A 22,539-nucleotide genomic window follows, 5' to 3' on the forward strand; every position below is an offset into this window, starting at 1 on the left:
CTAATCATCGCAACTTTTATATGGAGATCACCTTGGGCACTGGTTACTGAATTAGGGGTAGCTTTAAGCCCCATGCTTTGAGCGCTTGTGGAGGTACGTCCCTAAACGTCACGCGTTGAACCTGAATTATAGATTTCGATAGAAAGTTTAATTTAATTCCATTCAAATACAATAGGAGTGTCCGTGACATGCGCAATCAGTAAACGGTTTTTTTTTTATTATCATTGCAGTAGTTTTATCATTATCATCATCCAGCCATATTGAGCAGTGGTGTATAAGTGTCCAAATTATTTTAGCCGATACTCATGATTCAGGCGTTTGTGACAATCACCAGGACCGTTGGCTTAAAGAGCTCTTAGTTTCGAAGTACTTCGTAATTTCTTAACACCAACACCCGTAATATTAAAACTTAACAATATGTATTTATATTGAAAATACGTTGTAGAAGCTATCTGTGTATTCAAATCTTTGTGTACCTACATGAATCTGATAAAAGCGTAAAGCGTTTGACGTCAAGTGAATTTTATATTTACAATATCGAGTTTGTAAAGATAATATCTTTTTAACAACATTTTTGTCGGTATTGATAGTTAATTATATTCTATTACTAGGCAACACCGGCTAAGCTTCGCTATCACTGTCTTATATTATTCCCAATTCCGTAGGAACTTGGATATAAAAATAACATACGCATAATATATTATAAAATAATTTTTAAGTTAATGATATAGTTTAGTTTTTAATGGTATGGTAATCATTCGTCAGCAGGCAGTGGCGTGCACTTCATACATGCGCAAAAGCACTGCCTACCCTCAAATTAATATATAACTCGTGTAGGAGGAGAATTTTTGGAAATGCAATTTTCGTGCTGTATGCATACCCTGGTAAGAAGCATAGTGCACGCCACTGTAACAGGGCATGTAAACCGATAACATATTTCCATCGGAACGTAACGTCTGTCAGGGACGCATTTTCTCAACGGCCGAACCATAATACCGCGGCGTAGAAGATTTTTTTTACATTAAAATACGAAAACCCCTAAAAAGGTCCTAACAGTGAACGTCCATCGGTTCATGTGATTATATTGATGATTAAATTCGGTAGCACAAAGCCTGCACTCGGGCCAAAACATAAACATTTATATGAAGTAAATTACCTATAATTATTATCAATTAAATAGCATTTAATTATGGATAAATAAGAAAACTAAATGTATACGGGTTCGTATCTATACATACCTACTATTCCCAGTTCTTTGATACTTGGTAGGAAAATGCATACAAAAAAATATAAATAAATGTTTAGGTAACGCTATTGTTTTGCAAATGTCTAGTCGAGCAACCGTGATGTATCTCGAAAGCATAATATTTCATACAGTATGAGTAATCGGATTGGCGCAGTTGGCGGCCGATTGGCACAGTGCGCAGCGACCCTGCTTTCTGAGTCTAACGCCGTGGGTTCGATTCCCACAACTGCAAAATGTTTGTGTGATGAACATGAATGTTTCTCAGTGTTGTGTTTATATGTATTTTATAAGTATTTATGTATGTTATTCTCTCATCATCTCATTCATATCTTTTTAGTAACCGTAAAACAAGCTACGCTTTTTTATAAAAAAAAACACTCATAATAAAACACTCAAAACAGAAAGGATTGCTATATTTTCTATGGCACTTGCATCTTTAACTAATAGCACATGAAAGAATGAAACAATGATAACTTTGCCTAGATGTATGCACTTCGGCCTCCTGTCGATTCATGGGATATAACATTTCGGAGTTATGTGCGTTTACAAAGGGATATCACATTCGATGAAAAACATGTTGAGGAAACCTGCAAGCCTGAGAATTCAACATAATGTCCTAAGAGGCATGTGAAGCCTACCATTCCGCACTTGGCCAGTTTGGCGGACTGCGGCCTATGCCTTCTTAGTCTGAGAAAATGCCGGTGCCTGGTATTAGGCCGGTAAGGGTTAGATAATAATAAAACATTCTGTTAGGGGCAGTGTTCGGTATAGTACGCTTCAAATGAAAAGAGGTCTGACCGCCTAACTGCATTGTACATGATTAGGTAATACAAATGCATAAAAATGATGGCCTAGTGTTTTATTATAATAGGTACAAGTTTAACATACTAAATAAACATTCAATTATTAATATTACCTGTACATACTGATAGAAAAACAGAACACTATTATGTAGACTTCAATACCGAGAACACCTCGTTTGTTTGTTTCTTTGAATACTCTATTGCACACACACGTTTTATACAAAGTAATGCCACACACACACACACACGGAAGTAACTTAGTCTAGACATTGAGGCATGCAAAGGCAGTCTTGTCGCTAAAGCATTCTCTTCCAGACATCGTTCGTTGTTTTGAAAAAGAAAGGAGTGGGTTGGTGTGGCAGTCTATTCTGTTCCTAACACTTAATATACTTTTAAATATTAAAATAAACTACATACTCATACATGCAAATGGTATATACATAATCATACATACGCACTATAATGTTTCATAGATAAGAAAACTTTTTTCAAACGGCTCAATCCTTATTCAAAGATTGAGCCAGATGTTTGTCAGCAGGGAGGGTATTCCAGAGCCTGACACCTTGATATACTAGTAAAAAAAAGACTCGCTCTAGCATGAAAATAAATTGTCTGAAATGAAAATGGCAGAACAATTACAATTAAAATGACTAGTGTTCTATAAACAGCTAACTCATAGTTACTTGGAAGATTTAACAACCTTCAAGGTCGTGCTATTTATAACCATGCTTGCACAACCTTACCTTATTAGATACGTATTATATTGCGCATCGGTCTGATAAGGGTTGGTTAGGACCCAGGAAACTAAAAGCTTACAAAATCTATCGAATCTGCATTTAAGATGTCACAAGTTAGCATTCGATTGCAATTTCACCCGGTGGTAAAGGATGATGCAGTCTAAAGTGATAGTGGGCTAACCTGTTTCATACAACACATACAATGTTTATATTAAATCTATAACGAAATACTAAACCCGCAACATACTAACACCAATCGTTTGATTCATTCTTAACATCAAATTCACGAACCTTTGGCAAAAAAGAAAAAAAGGTTTTCGAGGAACATACTGCATCGTAAATCGTGTAGTTTATTTTTAAGATACAACACCATTGCTTAAAATAAAGTATTCGAATTGTTTTACGCGGCATTCGGTGCCCTTGACTTTGTAATTATGTTTCTTCAAATTTTAATGTTAAATCAATTTCTTGTGATGAACAGATTATATTGATTTAACTGAAAATTCACTCATGCAAAAGTGTTATAAGACTTAGCTACTTTGCTCTATGTATTTTTGTTTTCTTTTGTATTTTTTTAAAGTCAATAATATATTTATTCAAGAAGGCCCATAGGTGGCACTTTTGATGCGTACATTTCATGAGATGATTGCACGGTAGTGAGATGATGGCGATAACCATATTCGTAAAATTAAAACTAAAGTTACGAGGGTTCCTAAAGCGTCCTGATCTAAGAAGAAGCACACAACAATATTAGCCGGGTAAACAAACTTAGCCGGTTTAGTTATGTTGTATACAATAAAAATATATTCAAACATCCATCATATACTTTGGTTTTTGAAATTATTTAAGACATTCTTGAATAATTATATATTAATTTTATATCTTGGTTTAAGTTCTAAAAAAAAAAAAATCTAAGCACTATTGCAAGCTATCATAGAATATTAGAATATGTCAGAATTACTGCAAAAAAATACATCATCCATTGGTTTTAGGATTTTGATAAGCTAGTAGGGTAATAAAATCCTGAAAGTACACGGAAATCCTTTCCATAATTTTTATGGATATTGGATAGAAGCAGGCGTTACTTTGCGGAAATCCATGATATATTATCAAAATTAAGCTTAATTTGCTATACTCCGCGAAAAGCCGGAGAATCTGCGGGGTGTAATTTATAATTTCTTCAATCCTTATACTCCACACCAAACAGATCTTCGGGAATATACACTCTACGCACGTTTCGTTCAAATTCATTTAAAATTCATTATTCATTGTAAAGTCAAATGAATAATTGTAGAACAATTATTCATTGTTAAGTCAACATCTCCTGAGGATGCTCCGGTTTCGGAGCGAAACGTGCGTAGAGGGTATATTGCCGAAGATCTGTTTGGTGTGGAGTATAAGGATTGAAGAAATTATAAATTACACCACGCAGATTCTACTGCTTTTCGCGGAGTATAGCAAATTAAGCTTAATTTTGATAATTTTTATGGATTATAAAATTTTGATAATAACATCGTGTCCAGTTACAAAACACTGACTAAACATCGCTGTATTAGAGTGTTTAAACGATATCAAGTATCAACTACCTAGTCATTTATGTGCAGATGAAATACACGCAATCGATAAGCTATCTACTTTATCGGCGTTCCCAATTCAATACGATGTCATCATGTCAATTATTAATCAGGCGATAGTGAATTTGCATTGGCGCCCATTGACTAATGATTACGTGCTTCTATTAGACCAGGTAAATAAAAGTAAGATTGTGAAATTACTTAATTATGAAGATTTAATGCTTCTTCTTCGAATCAACGTTATCCTTTGTGCAACTGACAGAGACTATTTCCACCATATTTTATCCAAATAACCCTGATTTCGATCAACCAATTCTCCCGAGATATTCTCAGAACACTGGTGAACGATACCATCCTTGCGAGACACCATTTAGATTCGTCAACTATTGTCAAACATATCCTTTGACTCTTAAGGAAAAAAAATCGATATCATCGAAATTCCTCTTCCTTTGAGAAACAGCAGGTTGTGACAAACAACATCAGAATCCCTTCCAAAGCAATCACGGCCCCTCAGTGGAGAAGCAAGACCCATATCTCGAATCTGTATGCGACATCGTACCGGTATGGTAAATCGCTCAGCAGCATTTCTTTGTCGGTAGGGCGGTATCTAGCCCGCCAGAAATTGAAATTCTCAAATTACCCCTCCCAGCTATTGAGCCTGGGCCGTACCACTTAAAAGACTACAACGCTCACCACTACGTCAGGGATGCCTTCATCTATCGTATGTTAATTGCTACCAGTGGAATTTCTATCTTAAAAAATATATCCAAAGATACAAATACCAGAACGAGCAGTTAAAATATTGTTTGGGGATTTAAAGCCTTTGGTATCTGTATAAATGAAATTCAGTTAAAATTCGTCATAGATCATAAACCGGTAAAATAGATTAACATAGTAATAAGGATTAGCATAGAGACAATCGGAATCGAATCGGACTGTTAAAACGATATACTTGCAACAATATATCATGTAGGTAAAATGAAAGAAGACACCTGTTTTGATGGTCAAATCATAGAAAGAAAAATTCTAATGAAGACCCAAACAGTTCGGTATCAGAGTTTTAATTTAAATGACTACAAACGCTATTGTGCATGATTACAAACATGATGCAATAATTGTTTAATTTTTCCTTGCTGATTTTGTTTAAGTAAGACCACGCCTATCTGAAGTTTTAGTGCAGAACATGGCTAGAATTTTGTATTTACTGAGCTGATAAATTAGATTTGTTTATGGTAAGCATTTCATGAGGTTTTATTTAAATTGTGGTACTACATTGTACGATGGCACTTTATTGTAGTGTTTGCAATAGTGTTGTCAAACAATTATCGAAAAAGTAAAATGCTAATCGCTTGAAATATATAGTAACCCATTTTTCTAACATATAAATATTTAATACTAGCTGTTGCCCGCGACTTCGTCTGCGTTTGATTTTGTTTTTTAATGTGGCATTAAATTTAGTTGTAGATCTAAAGAAATTTAAAGTATTCAGTATCGCTAAGCCTTAAATGCGGGGTTTGCTGCTGTCCGCTGAGGAGTTCTGTCCTCCATCTCCAACCACAGTTTGGGCAAAATAAACACATATTCTAACCTCTATAGTACAAAAATAATTATTTAAATCGGTTATAAGTTATGGTGTATAATCGTCAAACACTCATCCCCATCTCCCATAGGAACCGAGCTTAATGTCGGGATAAAAAGTATCCTATATTACTTTAACACTTCCAAAAATATGTGTACAAAGTTTCATGAGGATTGGTTAAGTACGTATGGGTACGGAATGGTTAAGTAACTTACATTCACATTTATAATATTAGTAGGATGTCATTGAATAGTAGTAGTTTTAGTAGTGAAGCGTTTTGTAACAGAGCTCTTCCGGGAAAACACTGGCGCCAAGCAGTATTGCTGTGTTCCGGTTTGAAGGGTATGATGCCGGTGTAATTCCGGGCTTAGGTAATATTTACGCCTCAGATTGATCGACACAGGGTGGAACTTTTCAAGAACGTATCTTGCTTTTTCACCATCAGATGGATCATCTGGATCTGGTTGGTCCGTCAAATTATAGCTAACTTTTTTACTGCTCCTATTAAATATCACTGCCAGTATTTCGCTACGTTAATAATAATATAACCGTCTTCAAATATTATCTATTCATAAATCTCTTTCGTAACTTTCCCTTAGTCGTCGCACGGTTCTATTACACCTTATCACTTTCTGCTTTTGTTACATATTCACATGACTCTACATGTTTATTAACATAATTATTAACATAAGGTCCACGTCTCCGACTAGGTCGACGAATAGTTATTAGTTATTATATTAGATATCGAAACATTATAGCCCCAGTAGTACTTCTCTACTGTGATTCCCAGAGTAATAAAGTACGGCAATTGTTCAAAGGTGTAAGTCTACCTAGGTGGACTAGAGCCTAAACCATTCTTATTCTGTGACGAAACCCACTCCCTGTAGCGGGTTGATAATGATATCCTTATTACAAAAATATTTTTTTATTGTCTCAGTATGAATTACTAACCTTAAGGAAAATAAAATTCAAGCAACAATAACATTACAATTATTTATTATAATTTGTTTCCTTCCGTTTAAATTGATTGATGGTTTCCCATCGACAAATAAAATTAGCATTCCGTCTAATATACCGAACCGTTATAGATTATGTTATCGACAAGGACGGATTTCCTGCCGTTTTGCACGCTCCAAACTATAGTTTTTTATATCTACTTATTGCCAACCCAACTAGTGCACTGTTAAAACTTTCAACCTCAGCCAACTAACGTTTCAATTCTGGGCACAGGCCATTTTTTCATAAAATCTCGGGGATCAAAAGCTTATCCCCACAACGTTGCTCCAATGTGCGTGCTTTGGCGAATATTATCATACTAGCGTCTGTCCGCGACTTCGTCTGCGTGGACTTCAGAATTGGATCTAAAGATTCGCTCGTTAACAATTTTAGATTTTCTCTCGGGAAATATTTAAGGAATTGGCCTAAAGGTAGCCTATGTTCTTTCCCATGTCAAAGGCTACACGCATGCCAAATTTAATCAAAATCTGTTCAGCCGTTTTTGCGTGATTGAGTAACAAACATCCACACTTTCACATTTATAATATAAGTAGGATAACCTGCTCTCTGGCATGGGGATGGACAACACCAAATTCCCATCTTCAGATCTGGTTCGGAGAGTTTTATGTCGGGAAAACAAAACATGATTTAAGCCAGTTATCGGTGGAACGTAGTTAATATTCCTTGGGCATGTACAATGCTTTGGTTCCTCGTTTCCAATACGAAGTTTACGAATACCTGAAATGTCCTTCCGGCTTCTGTTTTTCTCATCCTGACTTCATGTGAGATTGCAGCTTCCTCAGAAACGCTACTTAGCGCACCCGAGTGCCAACGGGGCGCTATAACTAATAAGCCTCCGCTACCCGCCTTTTCTTCCGTCCGTCTATTAGCCGGCTATATCTGACGTTAATGAAAATAGAAAGAGAGAGAGAGAGACAGGAGTGTATTTCATTTGCCCCTATAAAAAAAAGTTAAAGAAAACGACACAAGAAACTTGTTTTTGGAGTTTTTAATAAATCAATATGTGTACCATTTACCCATAATGTTAATATTGTTCAAATGTTTTATATTGCGGAAGGTAACCCTTTGGTGTGCAAGTCCAATAGGGTAAATTGTGACTATAACAATTATTATGACCCAATTATTACATGCATGCCACAATGAATCGGAATATATATATATATATATATATATATATATATAAGAAGGCGAAAATAGATAATATCATTAAAACTTCAAGCCTTTTCTACATTATAAAGAGGGAAAGTCTGTGCTAATTTGTAATTTTCTAGGTCCAAGGATTTTGGCTAGACATTGATGAGTCTATCAGTACGCGAATTTAAACGATTCTTTTTACGAGTATAACCTACACATAGATAAAGGTATAAAAGGAGATACCTTACCTATTTAAAACAATGAGCATAAAAGCGGAGATGCAATCGAATATTGTTCATGATATTAATCAAGTAATTAAATAGGCCAAGGCAGATATTTCCAATGTTTGAGCACCTCGCTTACCGAGAAATGGTTTATTGCATTTTCATTGTGACATCTATTTGTTAGGATGTATGGAACGTAACGGTAACTGCAATAAGATAGAGCATTTACAAGATAATACAAATTATTATTACAAGGTTACGTGTTCTATTGATAAATATGACGATAATGTATGGGAATAAAATTATCGATAAGTACTTAAACAAAGTGGGCAGAGTATTATTGGTATTTGATACAAAATATTCAAAGCAATAACTGGTATATTAATTTATTTATTTTTTTATTTACTTACAACTTTAATTGATATATTGTTGTTATATCATTTCTATCTATGCACCGTTATGATGCTATCAACGGACTGTAAGAAAATGCTTCAAGGTGTTCAGCTTCGCCTATTTACATGTCGCTTTTGACAATCTGCAATAAATAATAACGAAAGTATAATATGTAAAAACTTAATTGAAAAAAAAAACAAGAATCATTTTGACCACCCATGGTTTACGATGCCAGTTTCCTTTTTGTAACACATTTTCTTGGGTCGCCAAAGCAAAGAAATAATTTTGGCATAGCACATTTTGAAGCAATGATGTTATTTTTCTTGACTAATATTGCTCTTACCACTGCAGTTAGGTGTTGTACTATAGTAATGCCGCTATTATCCGACTGGTCTGGTCAACAATAATTTACCAATCTGTCTTATAAAGCGACATAGGGAGAAAGTTACTGACGTTTATGATGATGCATACAGCAGGAAAATTGCATAAAACGGCCAAAATACTCCTCTTGTACCAGTAATATATAGATTTTAGGGTAGGCAGTGCTTTTGTGCATGTATGAAGTGCACGCCACTGGATTGGACATAGTACTCTGATTACGTAGCGATAGTTCAATGGGTAAAATATAAACCCTCTACGACATTTGGACCACAGATAACAGTACCTGTAAACTATTGAGGATTTATTTATTCCAAAACAAATTAGCCGTTGAATCGCACCGGTTGTTTATTGATAATGCAGTCTTAAGATTGTAACGAGCTAACCTGTATGGCAGTTTTCTTGAACCCATACCCCTTAATATGTTTCTACTTTTCATCATACCGGAACGCTTAATCGGTCTAAATTAGCCACGGCCACAAGACCAAGTTGAATTTCTAAATTCCTAACTACCCCTGCCGGGGATTGAATCCGGGACCTCCCACTTATACCATCGCGTTCTCAACTGCGCCAGGGAGGTCGTAAAATTACGTGCGTAAAGTGGTACTAGAGAAGTGTTAATGTAAATAGCAAAAGTTTGATTGTATTTTTGTCTTTACAGTTTGCTTCAAGATATTTGATCTCGATCGAGATGGGATCCTCAATAAGAAGGAGCTCATCGACATGGTTGGAATCCTCTGCACTGTTGCCAACGAAGCTCTCAAGAATCAGGGTTCCAGGAGTTCAACGCCCTCTGACGGAGAATCTGAAAGCGAGAAGTGCTTCGACCCAGAGGTTATCCTGCTCAACTTGAGAGACAAGCTTATTACTGTTCCAAACGAAGGAAGGAAACCTGTGTTTCGTTTGGGGTCTACGAATGAGGATATTGTTATGCTAAGTGAGGTAAAATTATCATTTCAAATAACTTGACCTCTCATAAGTCAAAACTGATCGCATATCTGTAATCTTAGTAATGAGATTACGCATCGTTAAACATTCGAGTATAAAAACACTGTAACGTCATAGAAAACTGGTTAAAGTTCCAACATTATTAATATGATATAAGTTTAAGTACAAATCAAGCGTTATTATATTACTCTTACTCATAATTGATTACTAGTGAGAGCATGCTAATCCGCTCCTAAGGGTATATAATGTAGTTCGTAAACGAGTATTTCCACACACGAAAACGACTTTTCGTGTGTGGAAATACTTGAACAACGGAGTAAAATGCATTTTATTTGCATTCCGTTAAAGCTCAAATGCTTTAGCTCGGGCTTTTGATAGAACGTTTGTAAAACAAAAATCAGAAGTTCAGAATTTGCGACTAAACGAGTGAAATATGGTCCATTTTACTTTAACGACCTTTGTCCTTTTGTTTTCCTTATCCTAAGGTTGCCTGGAGATCGCTACAAAGCGATAAGGCCGCCTTTTGTATACTTCTTCTGTCTGGGTTTTTTTTATATTCTTCTTCTGTATTTTTATTTGTGTTCAAATAAAGATAATATATAAATAAACGACACTGAGTTCGAACTGCGAAAACGACTCTTCAAATGCGAGCGAGCAAATCATGTACTAAGGCTACAGAATGCGCAGCATATAAAAATTATGACGACTAACTTTACGGAATTCGAGCGCATTGCTACGCAAATAAATCTCGTCTAATTACATTAATAATCATTTTATTTCATTACCTAAGTCTCAAATTCAATTCTAAACTGAATATAAATTAGCGATCAAAATAAAAATTTCGCATTCAAATGTACTATCTATATCTATAGCACCAACAAGACACTGTTTTTACCTTACTGCTTATACTCGAATTTGGTCTAGTCATTAAATAGTATAAGAGCTAAGGTACTTTGTTATAACAGTAACATAGATTTTATTTATTAGCAGACACCAGAAGCACCGAAAGAAGATGAGGGTATAATTGGATCTGAGATGGCGTTGCGTCTAGAAGAGTTTCTTATATGGAGTGTGGAGGTCGCAGAGGCATTAGTTTCACCCTTCCTTGAGCTGCTTTTTGATGTGTGCCATGTAGTACTGGGCCTGAGACCGCAGTGTAGACATCGTGAGCGAGATATTGGTGAGTGCATTCAGTTATCTTGTTCACCAATCAATAGCATATACAGCCGGATTATATTAGATTATGATTAACAAATCACGAACTAATCTACGGTCTGAGGGAGGTTCAAGCTGTCCTGATCCCCTCCGCGATAGCGCGGGACGACGTAGTGGTAGACGTTCGGGAGGTATACTACGGGTTCCCCGGGCGTCTAACAAAGCCACCAAGAGGGACATGACGTGAGGGTTTTTAGTTTGGGTATACATAACCTCCGTCCTGCCCAAGGGTCGGAGGTAGCTTTACCACCACGCCAAATAAAAATAATAACAGTCCCTACGCGGGTATTATTTAAAACGCCCTCTACCATCTAGTAACTTAATGTTTTCTGTGGAATTTGTTAGGTACGCTAACGCCATAGGTTTTTTACATTGTTGGTAGCGCCCTAGGTTTTTTACATTTGGGTCTAGATGGCGCTGTAGTAATTAGTAAAAACTCTTTTTTTTATAAATAAAATTGAAATAATCTTCTCAGATTAGTGTATTGTCATCGGTCCTCAATATGTCTACAAAGTTTGAAAGAAATCTGACCGTTCAAAGTAGCACAAAATCGAGCTCAAAGGAGTCGGTGACAAACATACATACAAACATACATACCGGTGAAGCTAATAAAAGCGTGTTAATAAAAGCACAGAGGACCTTGCTGCTGACGTCTGTCATACTGTAGTACTTCTGTGAATCGTAACTAATAATTAATTTAAACTGAACCCTCTTACTGAGCTTAAAACTTTATTCCAACTTGTCTTTAAATATCTTTAAAACCAATTGTTTAACAGGGAGAGGAATGTAAAACGATATACGATAAATGAATTTCTTAACGACAAGGCTGCTTGGAAGCAGGCCGCTCCGCTCACAAGATAGTCAAATTCTAAAGATTTTAAACTGTAAAATAATGATGAAAAAGAGCAATCTGCTGAGTTTCTTCCGGGCTCGTCTCGTTAGAATCTGCCTTCCGAACCGTTGGTAGAGTCACTACAAACAGACTATCTTCAGACGTTTGAAAAGTGCTAAATAAACTAAGCCTATTTAAAATAATTTAATTTTCAATTATTAAACCAAAAATTACACCATAAAAACTAACAACAAAACAAAACAACAAAAGAAACTAAGGCACTTTATCAATTTGACTTATTACATTTCTTACCTTGGTAGCATAAATTTTCCCTGTCTGAAATGACAAGCATTTGATAAATCGAAGGAAGAATTCGAGTAAATTATTTCTGTACTTTCCATAATTGTTTAAATAGTCGCAATTTTCCTAAATAAACATAAAGCTATCCGTGTCAAGTGTAGTGTGGCATTGTGTCACAGATAACGATATTGTATTTAGTATGCTACGTAATAAATTGCCCCTTAATAATAACTTAATTATCTTTATGATCGACAGTTTTTGCATAAAATTATCTTATAATAAAAAAATTACTATCTCCTTACCGGTAGCTAGTTTTATACTTACTCGGCATTTATAATATACAAAGTTGCGAAGCGTTCGATTATAATTATTTTCTTTGTTATCAGTTGGTGTTATACTATTTATATAACATTATGTACGTGTGACATAATAAAATAAAGATGATAACACGCGTCTTTCTGTTTATTGTCATGAGTTTTTTTTATTTGGATTGGTAGTTACGAGGGCGTATCATTAATACGCAGAACGTGGAGAAGGATGGAAACTCTAAATATAAAATCTTTGAGGGCCTTCAAAATAAGCAGAAGTATATTATTTCTCTTTACGTTTAGTAATCAAGTAAGCGGTAAAAAGGATTACCTAATAACCATTTAAAAGTTTTTAAGTTGGAAAAACCTTTATAGCCTAAGGATATTTCGTCAAACAATCAGCCTGAGCTTTGATCATCTTCGAAAACGCTGTACCATTTAAAAAACTTAGTTTTCCCAGTAGCGTTTTTCCTTTCTTGTGAGGAATTCAATCATGGCACGCAATTTAATTTTCAGCATTGTTTGTTTTAACTTTTGAGTAGTTGATCTTGCGATATGGTTACGTTGAAAATAAGATTTGCCGTCGTATACTTCGGCGTCAAGGGCAAATATTAAAAACAATATCCTGTCGTCCTGCCCTCAAAAGCAGCGCCACCTACCAGATCCAATTGTGTTTCAAACCATACAGGATCCCACTGAAAATTCCTACCAAAACGGTCTATTCGTTTGGGAGGAGGTGGATGACAAGCTAACGTACAGAACAATTATTTTTTTTTGTTATTTTATTATTTAACTATAGGTTTCGACCTACCAAACGCGCCAAGGTTACATTAGAAAAGTTACATGTCGTTAAGGTTTCTTAAATTGTTTGCGCAACTTTCCTAATTTCTTTTCCCTAGGATCGGGTATTGGGTTATTGTTTTTTAAGATATGACGTGTAGAAGGGATATAGGTATTCTTTGTATATTTAGTGCAGATGGGCTGTTAATTTAACACTTTCTTCCAGTATTGGGTTGGGTGCGTCGCGAGACTTGCCGTGGCCTAGCGGTTGGGCAATTCTGGTACTTGGTATCGGCGGAGTGGTGGAACGCGTGGCTTCTTTACGCATCTGCAGCCCCGCATTCGTGCTGTCGAGCGACACGACCACATCTAGATGATGCAGTCGTATGTGACGACAGCTTTACCACCAATTCTACGGGTGAGTTATTCAGCAAGGATGACTATTAATGCCTATTATAAAATACGCGAAATATGTTGTAATAAAAAATAGTCTTACTATATTTATTTCAGCGTATTTCATCGGGATTCAAAATGATATAGATATTACATATATGCCGTCTACTTTACTTTACACAGTCGATGTTTTATGTGCATTTTTTTCAAGCTTTCTTGAGATTATTAATGTGATGATTAATTTTTGCTTTATGTTTTGCTGAAAGTGAAATATGCCTTTTAAAATGTGATGGTTCTAAGTCTGCAATCAATCGACAAAAAATAACTTAAAACAATCAAAATCGTTTATTAATTTAATATACGCCAAAATCTTACTATAATTTAATCATTGGATAAATAAATTCAATAATAGGTAGTCGAACATTACGTAATTTATCCCTCAATCAATTGCTCAAAGTTCAATATGTATCGTTATAAATTTTTTTTTCTCACCCTCAAACAATGTACGCACGAGGCGCTCTAAAAAATCCACTATTACAGAATCAATGGGCTCCTTACTATGGCGAGCTGAGAGTACGTCACTAGGCAGCGCTGGTGGTAGCAGCGGAGTAAGCAGCGGTATTGGGCGTGGTCCACCCCATCCTGGCGCCGTTGACAACTCGCGACTATTGGCCCCCGGCGCCGCGCCCGCAAGGACATTGACCGGGGAAGGCGGCCATTTACGAAGAGATATAACTCTAGCACAGCATAGGGACTTCGAGCTAGTTCCCGACGCTTTGTGGCGTGCATTAGCCTTGTGGTATGGGGCACCCGACCCACTACCCAGACAGGTTAGTTTATCATTTATGTACAGTATTTTGTAGTATATGCTTTTATATAATGATTCCGAAGGTAGATTTATACCGTTGACTAAGTTTAAATTATGTATTTAATTAAATGGTGGTTAGAACAAAATTGATGGTTTTTTTTAATAACAAGATTGCTTAAAAGCTCTCAAACGACAGAACATTGATTGTTCAATTTTAAATTTATGATCGTTAAGAGCAACAGTTGAGTTTCTTGCCATCTTCTGCTCGGTAGAATCTTCCCTCCTTAAAAGTGGTAGAGTTACCACAAATGGACAGACTTGACTTTTTGGAGTCCTTATAACGTGGGCCTACTTGAAATATCTGATTTTTAAATTTTGATATACCGCTGGAATGTCCCTTTTGCCAAAATATATGCCAAATTTCGGCGAAATCGATTCTTTCTTATGTCTACCCACATGTAAAAGAAAAATCGGACGCATTCAATCTCTGCTTTTTTTTTGGAATTTGATAAAAGGACAGTCATCTGATCTTTGGAGAATTCTGGTTTTTTTAGCCAGGAGTCTGTATTCTAAGTTTTATTTTTTTGGGTTTATAAAAATAAAACGGCAATAGTAATAGTAAGTAAGTAACCTAATCGTAAGGTTGATACAATATAAAACCTAAGTATTTTGTTGACAGGTTATAAGACCTCCGAACTCTGATGTGGAATTGGAACTGTACCCACTACAGTTGAAGATTTTGCGTCACGTCCCTAGTCCGCAAAGTAAGTGTAAAAACACAATCTAAAAAATTCTGGCATCCTAAAAAACACAATCCATAAAAAATAAAAATATTAAAAACAATCTAACATAATCTTATGTGAAACAGTGATAGTCTGCTTCGGCCTCCCTCAACTTAGCAGAGTTATATGCGTTTTTAATAGTTAAATATCACTTACTCTAAGGGTAACATAAAAAAAATTGTTAGGAAACTGGCATGCGTGATCCGTAGTTGAACATGCTAACCATCATGACCCTGCTTTCTGGGTCCATGGCCGTGGTTTCGATTCCCACAACTGGAACATTGTGTGATGAGCTCGAATGTTTTTCAGTGTCTGGGTGTTTATCTGTATATTATAAGTATTTATGTATATCCCTACTAATATTATAAATGTCAATGTAAATTTGTTTATTACGCTTTCACGCAAAAACTACTTAGCCGATCCTCATGAAACTTTGTACAAATATAATAGAAGTAATATAGGATAGGTACATTTTATCCCGACATTAAGCTCGGTTCCTTTGGGAGAGGGGGTGAAAGTTTTTGACGATTTTACACCATAACTCCGAGAAATTATAACCCATTTAAATAATTATTATAAACTACACTTACAACTAAATTGAATGCCACATCAAAAAAAAAAAAAGTCAAACGCAGACGAACTCGCGGGCAACAGCTAGTTATTCATTAAGTATTCATCAGTCATCTTAGTACCCATAACACAAGCTACGCTTACTTTGGGGCTAGAGGCGATGTGTGTATTGTCGTATATTCATGCATTTATTTACTATATCAACGAGACGAGCGAGTTGATTTGAGTACTTGAAGCTAAATCCACAAGTTTATTTCATGCAATAATTTTAGGAACAACATCTCTTAGCGCAATAGGTGCTATGGGCGCAGCGGGCATGGGTAGTGTTGGAGGTGCTATGTGCGCACCCTCTCCTCCGGAAAGACAGCTCGCTTACACGGCCGCTTTCTCAAGACTTGCCACTGTTAAACAGGTGAGTTGTTTCGTTGAGACTGGCTGCAATGCTGATGTCACAGAATTAAAAATATTTGGTGACTAAACGCGAGAGCAGTATAGAGAGCGAGAGTGCGTGCCTCGTGTTTTACACTTTCTGGAAGACCGTGATTTGATCCTCGCTTTAACTAGAGCTAGAGCTAGTTAAAGTGAGTGACTTTTCGAAGTTTTAAATTTTAGCTATAAAATATCACTTGGGCAGCGACCCTCCTTTCTGAGACCAAGGCCGTGGGTTCAATTACCACAACTGGAAAATGCTTGTGTGATGAACATTAATGTTTTTCAGTGACTGGGTGTATATCTGTATATTATATGTATTTATGTGTAAAATATTCATCAGCTCTCTTAGTACCCATAACACAAGGTACGCTTACTTTGGGACCAGATGGCGATGTGTGAATTGTCGTAGTATATTTATTTATAATGTTCTCAAGGGCGTGTGATCTGTACATAGACAGCGTGGTGATCTAAGGGCTAAAGCACTTCTTGATATGAGAGGGAGACCTATGTTCTGTAGCGGGCTAGTTATGGTTTGTTAATGATGGTGATATTTAATTGAATTGCTCTACACACACGGTCTGACTATCCTTCTAACACTAAGTTTGATTATATGATAACACAAATCTACAATTGGCTACATTAGCTACAATGAAACGTTTAAAAAGACTCAAAGGGCAGTGGTTTCGTACTTCATTAAGTTTTGTTTATATTTTACTCCTCCGTTTGTAAGCAGATTTGTGTTGTCATATAATCATATTTAGCTGCAATATAAACCAAGCTAATACTGCAAGTAAAAATGTAAAACCATCCTTTTATCAATGCTCTTTACATTGGTTAGTTTAAGATTTGTGTATAACCGTTTTACCTGCAATGTCTTCCAAACAAATGATTCGATTAGTTTTCTTACGGTTCAGGTGACAGAATTCCTATGTGGTGCATTGGGTCTAGCACGCGAGGATGTCCGTCTGTGGGCGCTCGGGAACAGCGCTGGAAGTGGCTGCGGCAGCGCTGCATTGCTTCTGGACGATGAACGGCCAACGCTTCAAGCGCTGCGTTTGGACGAACGGACAAGACTGCTGCTTGAAGTTCGGAATCCGGACCTCACTTGGCCAGAGGAGATCGGTGCTTTAGGGTATACCACAGCTTTTTTTAACAAACCATTGCGCACGCGCATGTGAAATTACCAAAGTTTTCAGGACACCAAAATAACACTCTTACCCTATTATTACGCAACAATCAAATAAGAAAACCTATCAATGTTAAGAAAAACCTTTATTATTAAGGCAGGTTTATCAAGCAATTTTGGTTTAAAATTATAAAAGAGCTGTATATTGTATCTCCTAAAAACTACGCGAATTTGACTTATTATTGCATTATTATTTGCTAGTTGATTGTAAGGCAATCGTTCTACCATGCTAGAATTGGTTGTTTCTTCTAAAAGGCAACGGACAAAGCTACACATTTTCGCAAAATATCAGTGAATATCCAATTTTGCATTTGCTTTCCATGTTGCATAATACTTCTTGCGATCGTATCTAATATTCTAGTCAGTCGGTACGTACTACAAATACGGAGAGAACTGGCCTATACGCACACTTTTGTGTGTGGGTAACTATGTATGCTGTGTGGCTGTGACAATCGAGTGCAACAAGGACAACATCATATATATGCAACATTAAGACGTTCGCGTTTGGCAGTATGCTCTGTGCCGCGTTGCGCGTACAAGCTCGTCAGCTAGGGCCCCAAAAGGGTTGTGCAATATTTGGGCATATTCGGGTTAATGTTTATGCAATTGTCGGCCTATTGGCGCAGTTTGCAGCGACCCTGCTTTCTGAGCCCAAGGCCGTGGGTTCGATTTCCACTACTGGAAAATGTTTGCGTGATGAGCATGAATGTTTTTCAATGACTGGATGTTTATATGTATTTTCTAAGTATTTATGAATATAATTCATAAAAATATTCGCCTGTCATCTTAGTACCAATAACACAAGCTACGCTTACGTTGGGGCTAGATGGCGATGTGTGTATTGTCGTAGTATATTTATTTACTTGTTAAAAGTAACAGTTTTTAATATCTCATCATAAATATATAATTAGTAATTGTTTGTTTGCGATCAGTGCGAGTAGTGGTGCCGGTAGCAGTCGATGGGCAGAGCGTCGTGAAACTTTGACCGTATCGCAAATGGCTGGAGCCACCGGCCTCCACAATCTCGGCAACACTTGCTATATGAATGCAGCACTACAAAGCGTGAGTATACAACCAATTAATTAATTTAAGATTTTTTTACTACAATATAGCCTAGCCGACTAGACCAATCCAGAGAAAATCCAGAAATTAAAATTTGGAGATTACTCCAGTCGAGTATCGATTCTTTAGTACATATTGCCTCATACAACGTGTAAATGAAAACCGAAATAATACTTCACAGGCCTCAGAGGTACATTAGGTACTGCCTTATCTTTTTGACTTATCTGTGAAACCGAGAACCTAAAAGTTTTTGAGTAAATCACTGCCATAATTTTTTACTGAAAGAAATCAGATACAGCCCTAACATCGCATGCAAAATTAAAATTATGTGACTCCTGACACTTGCTTCGGAACGCATCGCGTTGCATAGGTACTATGCGCGTGCCGATCTTTTATCTTCTATAGGGTTGTCGTAAGTAAACACATAATTTTTTTTTCAATTCGTTTGTAAGGAAAAATAAGTATGCTTGTTTTGATTTAAAATTTTTGCAAGGTGATTCCTTATGAAATATTTTTATGCATCCTTTAATATTATTTCGTAATTCTGTTACACTTTCTATACGTTGCGCAGTCTATAAAAATCCAGCTGTCGCAGGTGTTTACTATAACAATAAACTTTTCGTGTTAGATGCCTAGGTAATATCGCTTAGCGATATTTAAGAAAAGAAAACAGTGATGTCGTCATATTTTTTTTAATCAATATGTTTTCCTTCAGGTATGGAACACAGGCCCGCTTACACAGTATTTTAACTCGGGAATGCACATGTATGAAGTTAACACCAGTAACCCTCTCGGCACTAAAGGAGTGTTGGCGGTGCGGTATGGCGAACTGTGCAAAGAGGTCAGTAATTGCAAGCTTTTATAAACAATACTATGCGAGACTAGTACCAAGTTTATTTGTGATCATGAAATCGCAAATATATTATGGAATAGTTTGAGAGCCGATGGCGAGGTTCTAAGCATCACAATTCCAAACGCCACCAGCGTTTGGAATTGTGATGCTTAGAACCTCCAGTACAGTTCAGAGTTGTATCGAAAGTAGTTCTAAGACAATAACGTCCTTTCTGTAACAATTACTTATATACAAATGAAATATATAAGGGTAAGATTCAAAATAGCCCAATAACCTTATAACTGATGGACAAATTAAATATCTTAATAGATTTCCAATACAAAGCCTATAAAATTTTAAAGCTATCTTTAAATTTTACTTTATTGTAAAGAAATAGCCTAATGTATAATAATAATCTATCCACAAATAAGATGGAAAAAAGCGCAAAATTAAAGAAGAAAAAATACATAAGTAACATTTGAACCTCAACACTAATTACGAGTATATATCTAATAATGATAATATAATATTCAAAGACCTGAAATAAAAACGAAATTGCGTTTCTTTGTGAAATTACCAGCAGATTGTTGGTTATTTAACCAATAATTACATGTTTCAACATAATTTCACCTGTGAAATTACAAGAAACAAAACTAAAAGCCTTTATTTCATTTAAATAATTAATTGTTGAACAAACTCGTATTTATTTTAAATGCCACTTATATCACTGGTGACTTTAAAGCAGGTTCGATACGCGAACTCGACAAAAGCACTCGTATACTTATGCGTAAAGAGGTTTTCTTTACATATATGTGTAAAGGTTTTGTCCGATACAGGTATGGTCATGCAGTGCACGTTCAGTAGCACCATTGCGTGTGCGTTGGTGCGTATCCAGGCACGCACGTGCGTTGGCCGGAGGCGGACAACATGATGCACAAGAACTACTGGCGTGGCTGTTGGACGCGTTACATGAAGATCTCAACAGGGCCGCCCCTCCGCCTCGATCACCGCTCCCTTCTGCCTCAGATTCTGACAGCCGACCTGACCAGGTAAGCACGCGTCACGAAATTTTAGCATACGTATATTAGTACAGTGTGTTTGGTAGCACTGCTGCGCATGCGTTGGTACGCTCACAGACAACGCACGTGCGTTGGCGACGTTAGCGTCCAAACCATCAAGACCTACATAAATAATAATATTATTTTAGTAGCAAAGTTTGGTAGTAAATAACAGAGTTACTTTTTACAAAATAAGTCTTTCACGATTGTCAGTGGTGATATTTCCACTAGATAACAAAATATGTAGTATCGAATGTGAGTTATTTATCGATCACGTAGATCTCTGCGTGATCAAATCATAAATAAGCTCCCGAGTACTCCGCTTTCTAAAATACAAGCAATTTTAATATTGTGAGAAAACATGCACGCCTCAGAGTTGTCCTTAATTTTCTCAAGTCTACCAATTCACACTTGGCTAGCATGGTAGACTACGGCCTAAACCCTTCTCATTCATAGAGAAGACCCGTGCCCTGTAGTGGTTCGGTAATGGGTTAATGATGAAGGCGAGAGTGCATAATTATTTCGTGGCTCGCTTACTTCTCCAGTTCTAAGAGCCATATGTCATCACTGACAACATGCTTTGTGCGAAGAATTCGGTGTTCAGGGATTGCGTAATTGTGTACTAACAGTAGATAAAGACTTAGCACTAAAGACTTGTGTCACAGGTTGTTGCAGCGGAAGCATGGGCAGCGTACGCGGCTCGCAACGACTCCATAATGACGGAACTGTTCTACGGACAGCTCAAGTCCAAAGTGCGGTGTTGCTCGTGCGGCCGCGAGTCCGTGCGATTCGATACTTTCAATATGCTCAGTTTACCGCTACCCATGGAGTCATATGTACGCGCCACTGTTAGAGGTAAAGCCTTGGATTATTATCTGTTTGGTACTATGTATTTTAACATTGGTCAACCTTTTATATTTTCTTTTGTGCAATAAGGACTTTTTATATCTATATAGGTCAATACATCGTAAATATTCAACATTACATGATTTGCACGGTCGCAATCGAATCGAAGAGTAGTTTTTTAGAGTATTGGAACTTTTGGAAAAATGTTTGTAAGATAAAAATCAATAATACAGAATTTGCACAAGTATAAGGTTTATTTGAATTAGACGGTATAGACTTTAATACGCGAAATCGACAAGTAGTTTGCGAGAGTGGAAATCGTATACTAAGAGTACTGGAATGTTAAAAAGCTCCTAGACAAGAGCAATATTCTAAGACAACATCTTTGCTATCTTAATTTGCTCTATAGATAAAATACAACAAAGTGCGAGTCGAGCTGGTTTTTGCCCTATTCACATTATTATAATATTGTTCTCAGTAATTCTGTTGGACGGCTCGGTTCCAGTAAAATATGGAGTAAGGATTAACTCTGAAGGCACGTACTTAGACTTGAAGAAGAATTTGTCGGAATTATGCGGTTTATCGTCGGAGCTGTGAGTATACAGATGTATTTTGCCTCCTTATATATCTTCACATCATCGGCTTTATTTGTAAGGTAGGTATTTTGTGCATTATAATTGAAACGTTCTTCCGTTTAAAAGCATTAAAATTCATTAGAAAAATGCTCGATTGAATAAAGAAATGTTTTTAATGTTTATTTATTCTAATAAAGAAACATGATTATCTTAAAAAATATATATCATTACTGTACTGTAGAGCATAATGAAAGGACAAACGCACTTCAACATTTATTATATATTCATCATCATCATCATCATCTCAACCAATTGACGTCCACTGCTGGACATAGGTCTTTTGTAGGGAGTTCCACAATGCACGGTCCTGGGCCGCTTGCCTCCAACGGCTCCCAGCTACTCGCCTGATGTCATCTGTCCACCTCGTTTGGGGCCGACCTACGCTGCGTTTACCGGTGCGGGGTCGCCATTCCAGCACCTTAAGACCCCAACGTCCATCGGTTCTCCGAGCTATGTGCCCCGCCCAT

At 36.6% G+C, this 22,539-nt stretch overlaps 1 protein-coding gene across 3 annotated transcripts in view; it reads left to right on the forward strand.

Moving 5' to 3' along the window:
* The window catches only part of LOC120628481 (ubiquitin carboxyl-terminal hydrolase 32), a 47,826-nt gene that overhangs the window by 6,015 nt on the left and 19,272 nt on the right, over nucleotides 1-22,539 (forward strand). For 2 of the 3 annotated variants that reach the window (XM_039896871.1, XM_039896873.1), the window contains exons 5-16: nucleotides 9,747-10,027; nucleotides 11,021-11,213; nucleotides 13,695-13,886; nucleotides 14,402-14,691; nucleotides 15,349-15,433; nucleotides 16,294-16,433; nucleotides 17,368-17,585; nucleotides 18,572-18,701; nucleotides 19,417-19,542; nucleotides 20,370-20,582; nucleotides 21,257-21,446; nucleotides 21,916-22,030. In XM_039896871.1, the coding sequence (XP_039752805.1) occupies nucleotides 9,747-10,027; nucleotides 11,021-11,213; nucleotides 13,695-13,886; nucleotides 14,402-14,691; nucleotides 15,349-15,433; nucleotides 16,294-16,433; nucleotides 17,368-17,585; nucleotides 18,572-18,701; nucleotides 19,417-19,542; nucleotides 20,370-20,582; nucleotides 21,257-21,446; nucleotides 21,916-22,030 (2,173 nt within the window). The remainder of the gene's footprint in view (nucleotides 1-9,746; nucleotides 10,028-11,020; nucleotides 11,214-13,694; nucleotides 13,887-14,401; nucleotides 14,692-15,348; nucleotides 15,434-16,293; nucleotides 16,434-17,367; nucleotides 17,586-18,571; nucleotides 18,702-19,416; nucleotides 19,543-20,369; nucleotides 20,583-21,256; nucleotides 21,447-21,915; nucleotides 22,031-22,539) is intronic. The other variant, XM_039896872.1, reaches the window with a different exon arrangement.

The sequence above is a fragment of the Pararge aegeria genome, chromosome 12, assembly GCF_905163445.1.
Source record: "Pararge aegeria chromosome 12, ilParAegt1.1, whole genome shotgun sequence".
In the NCBI taxonomy this organism is placed as follows: Eukaryota; Metazoa; Arthropoda; class Insecta; order Lepidoptera; family Nymphalidae; genus Pararge; species Pararge aegeria.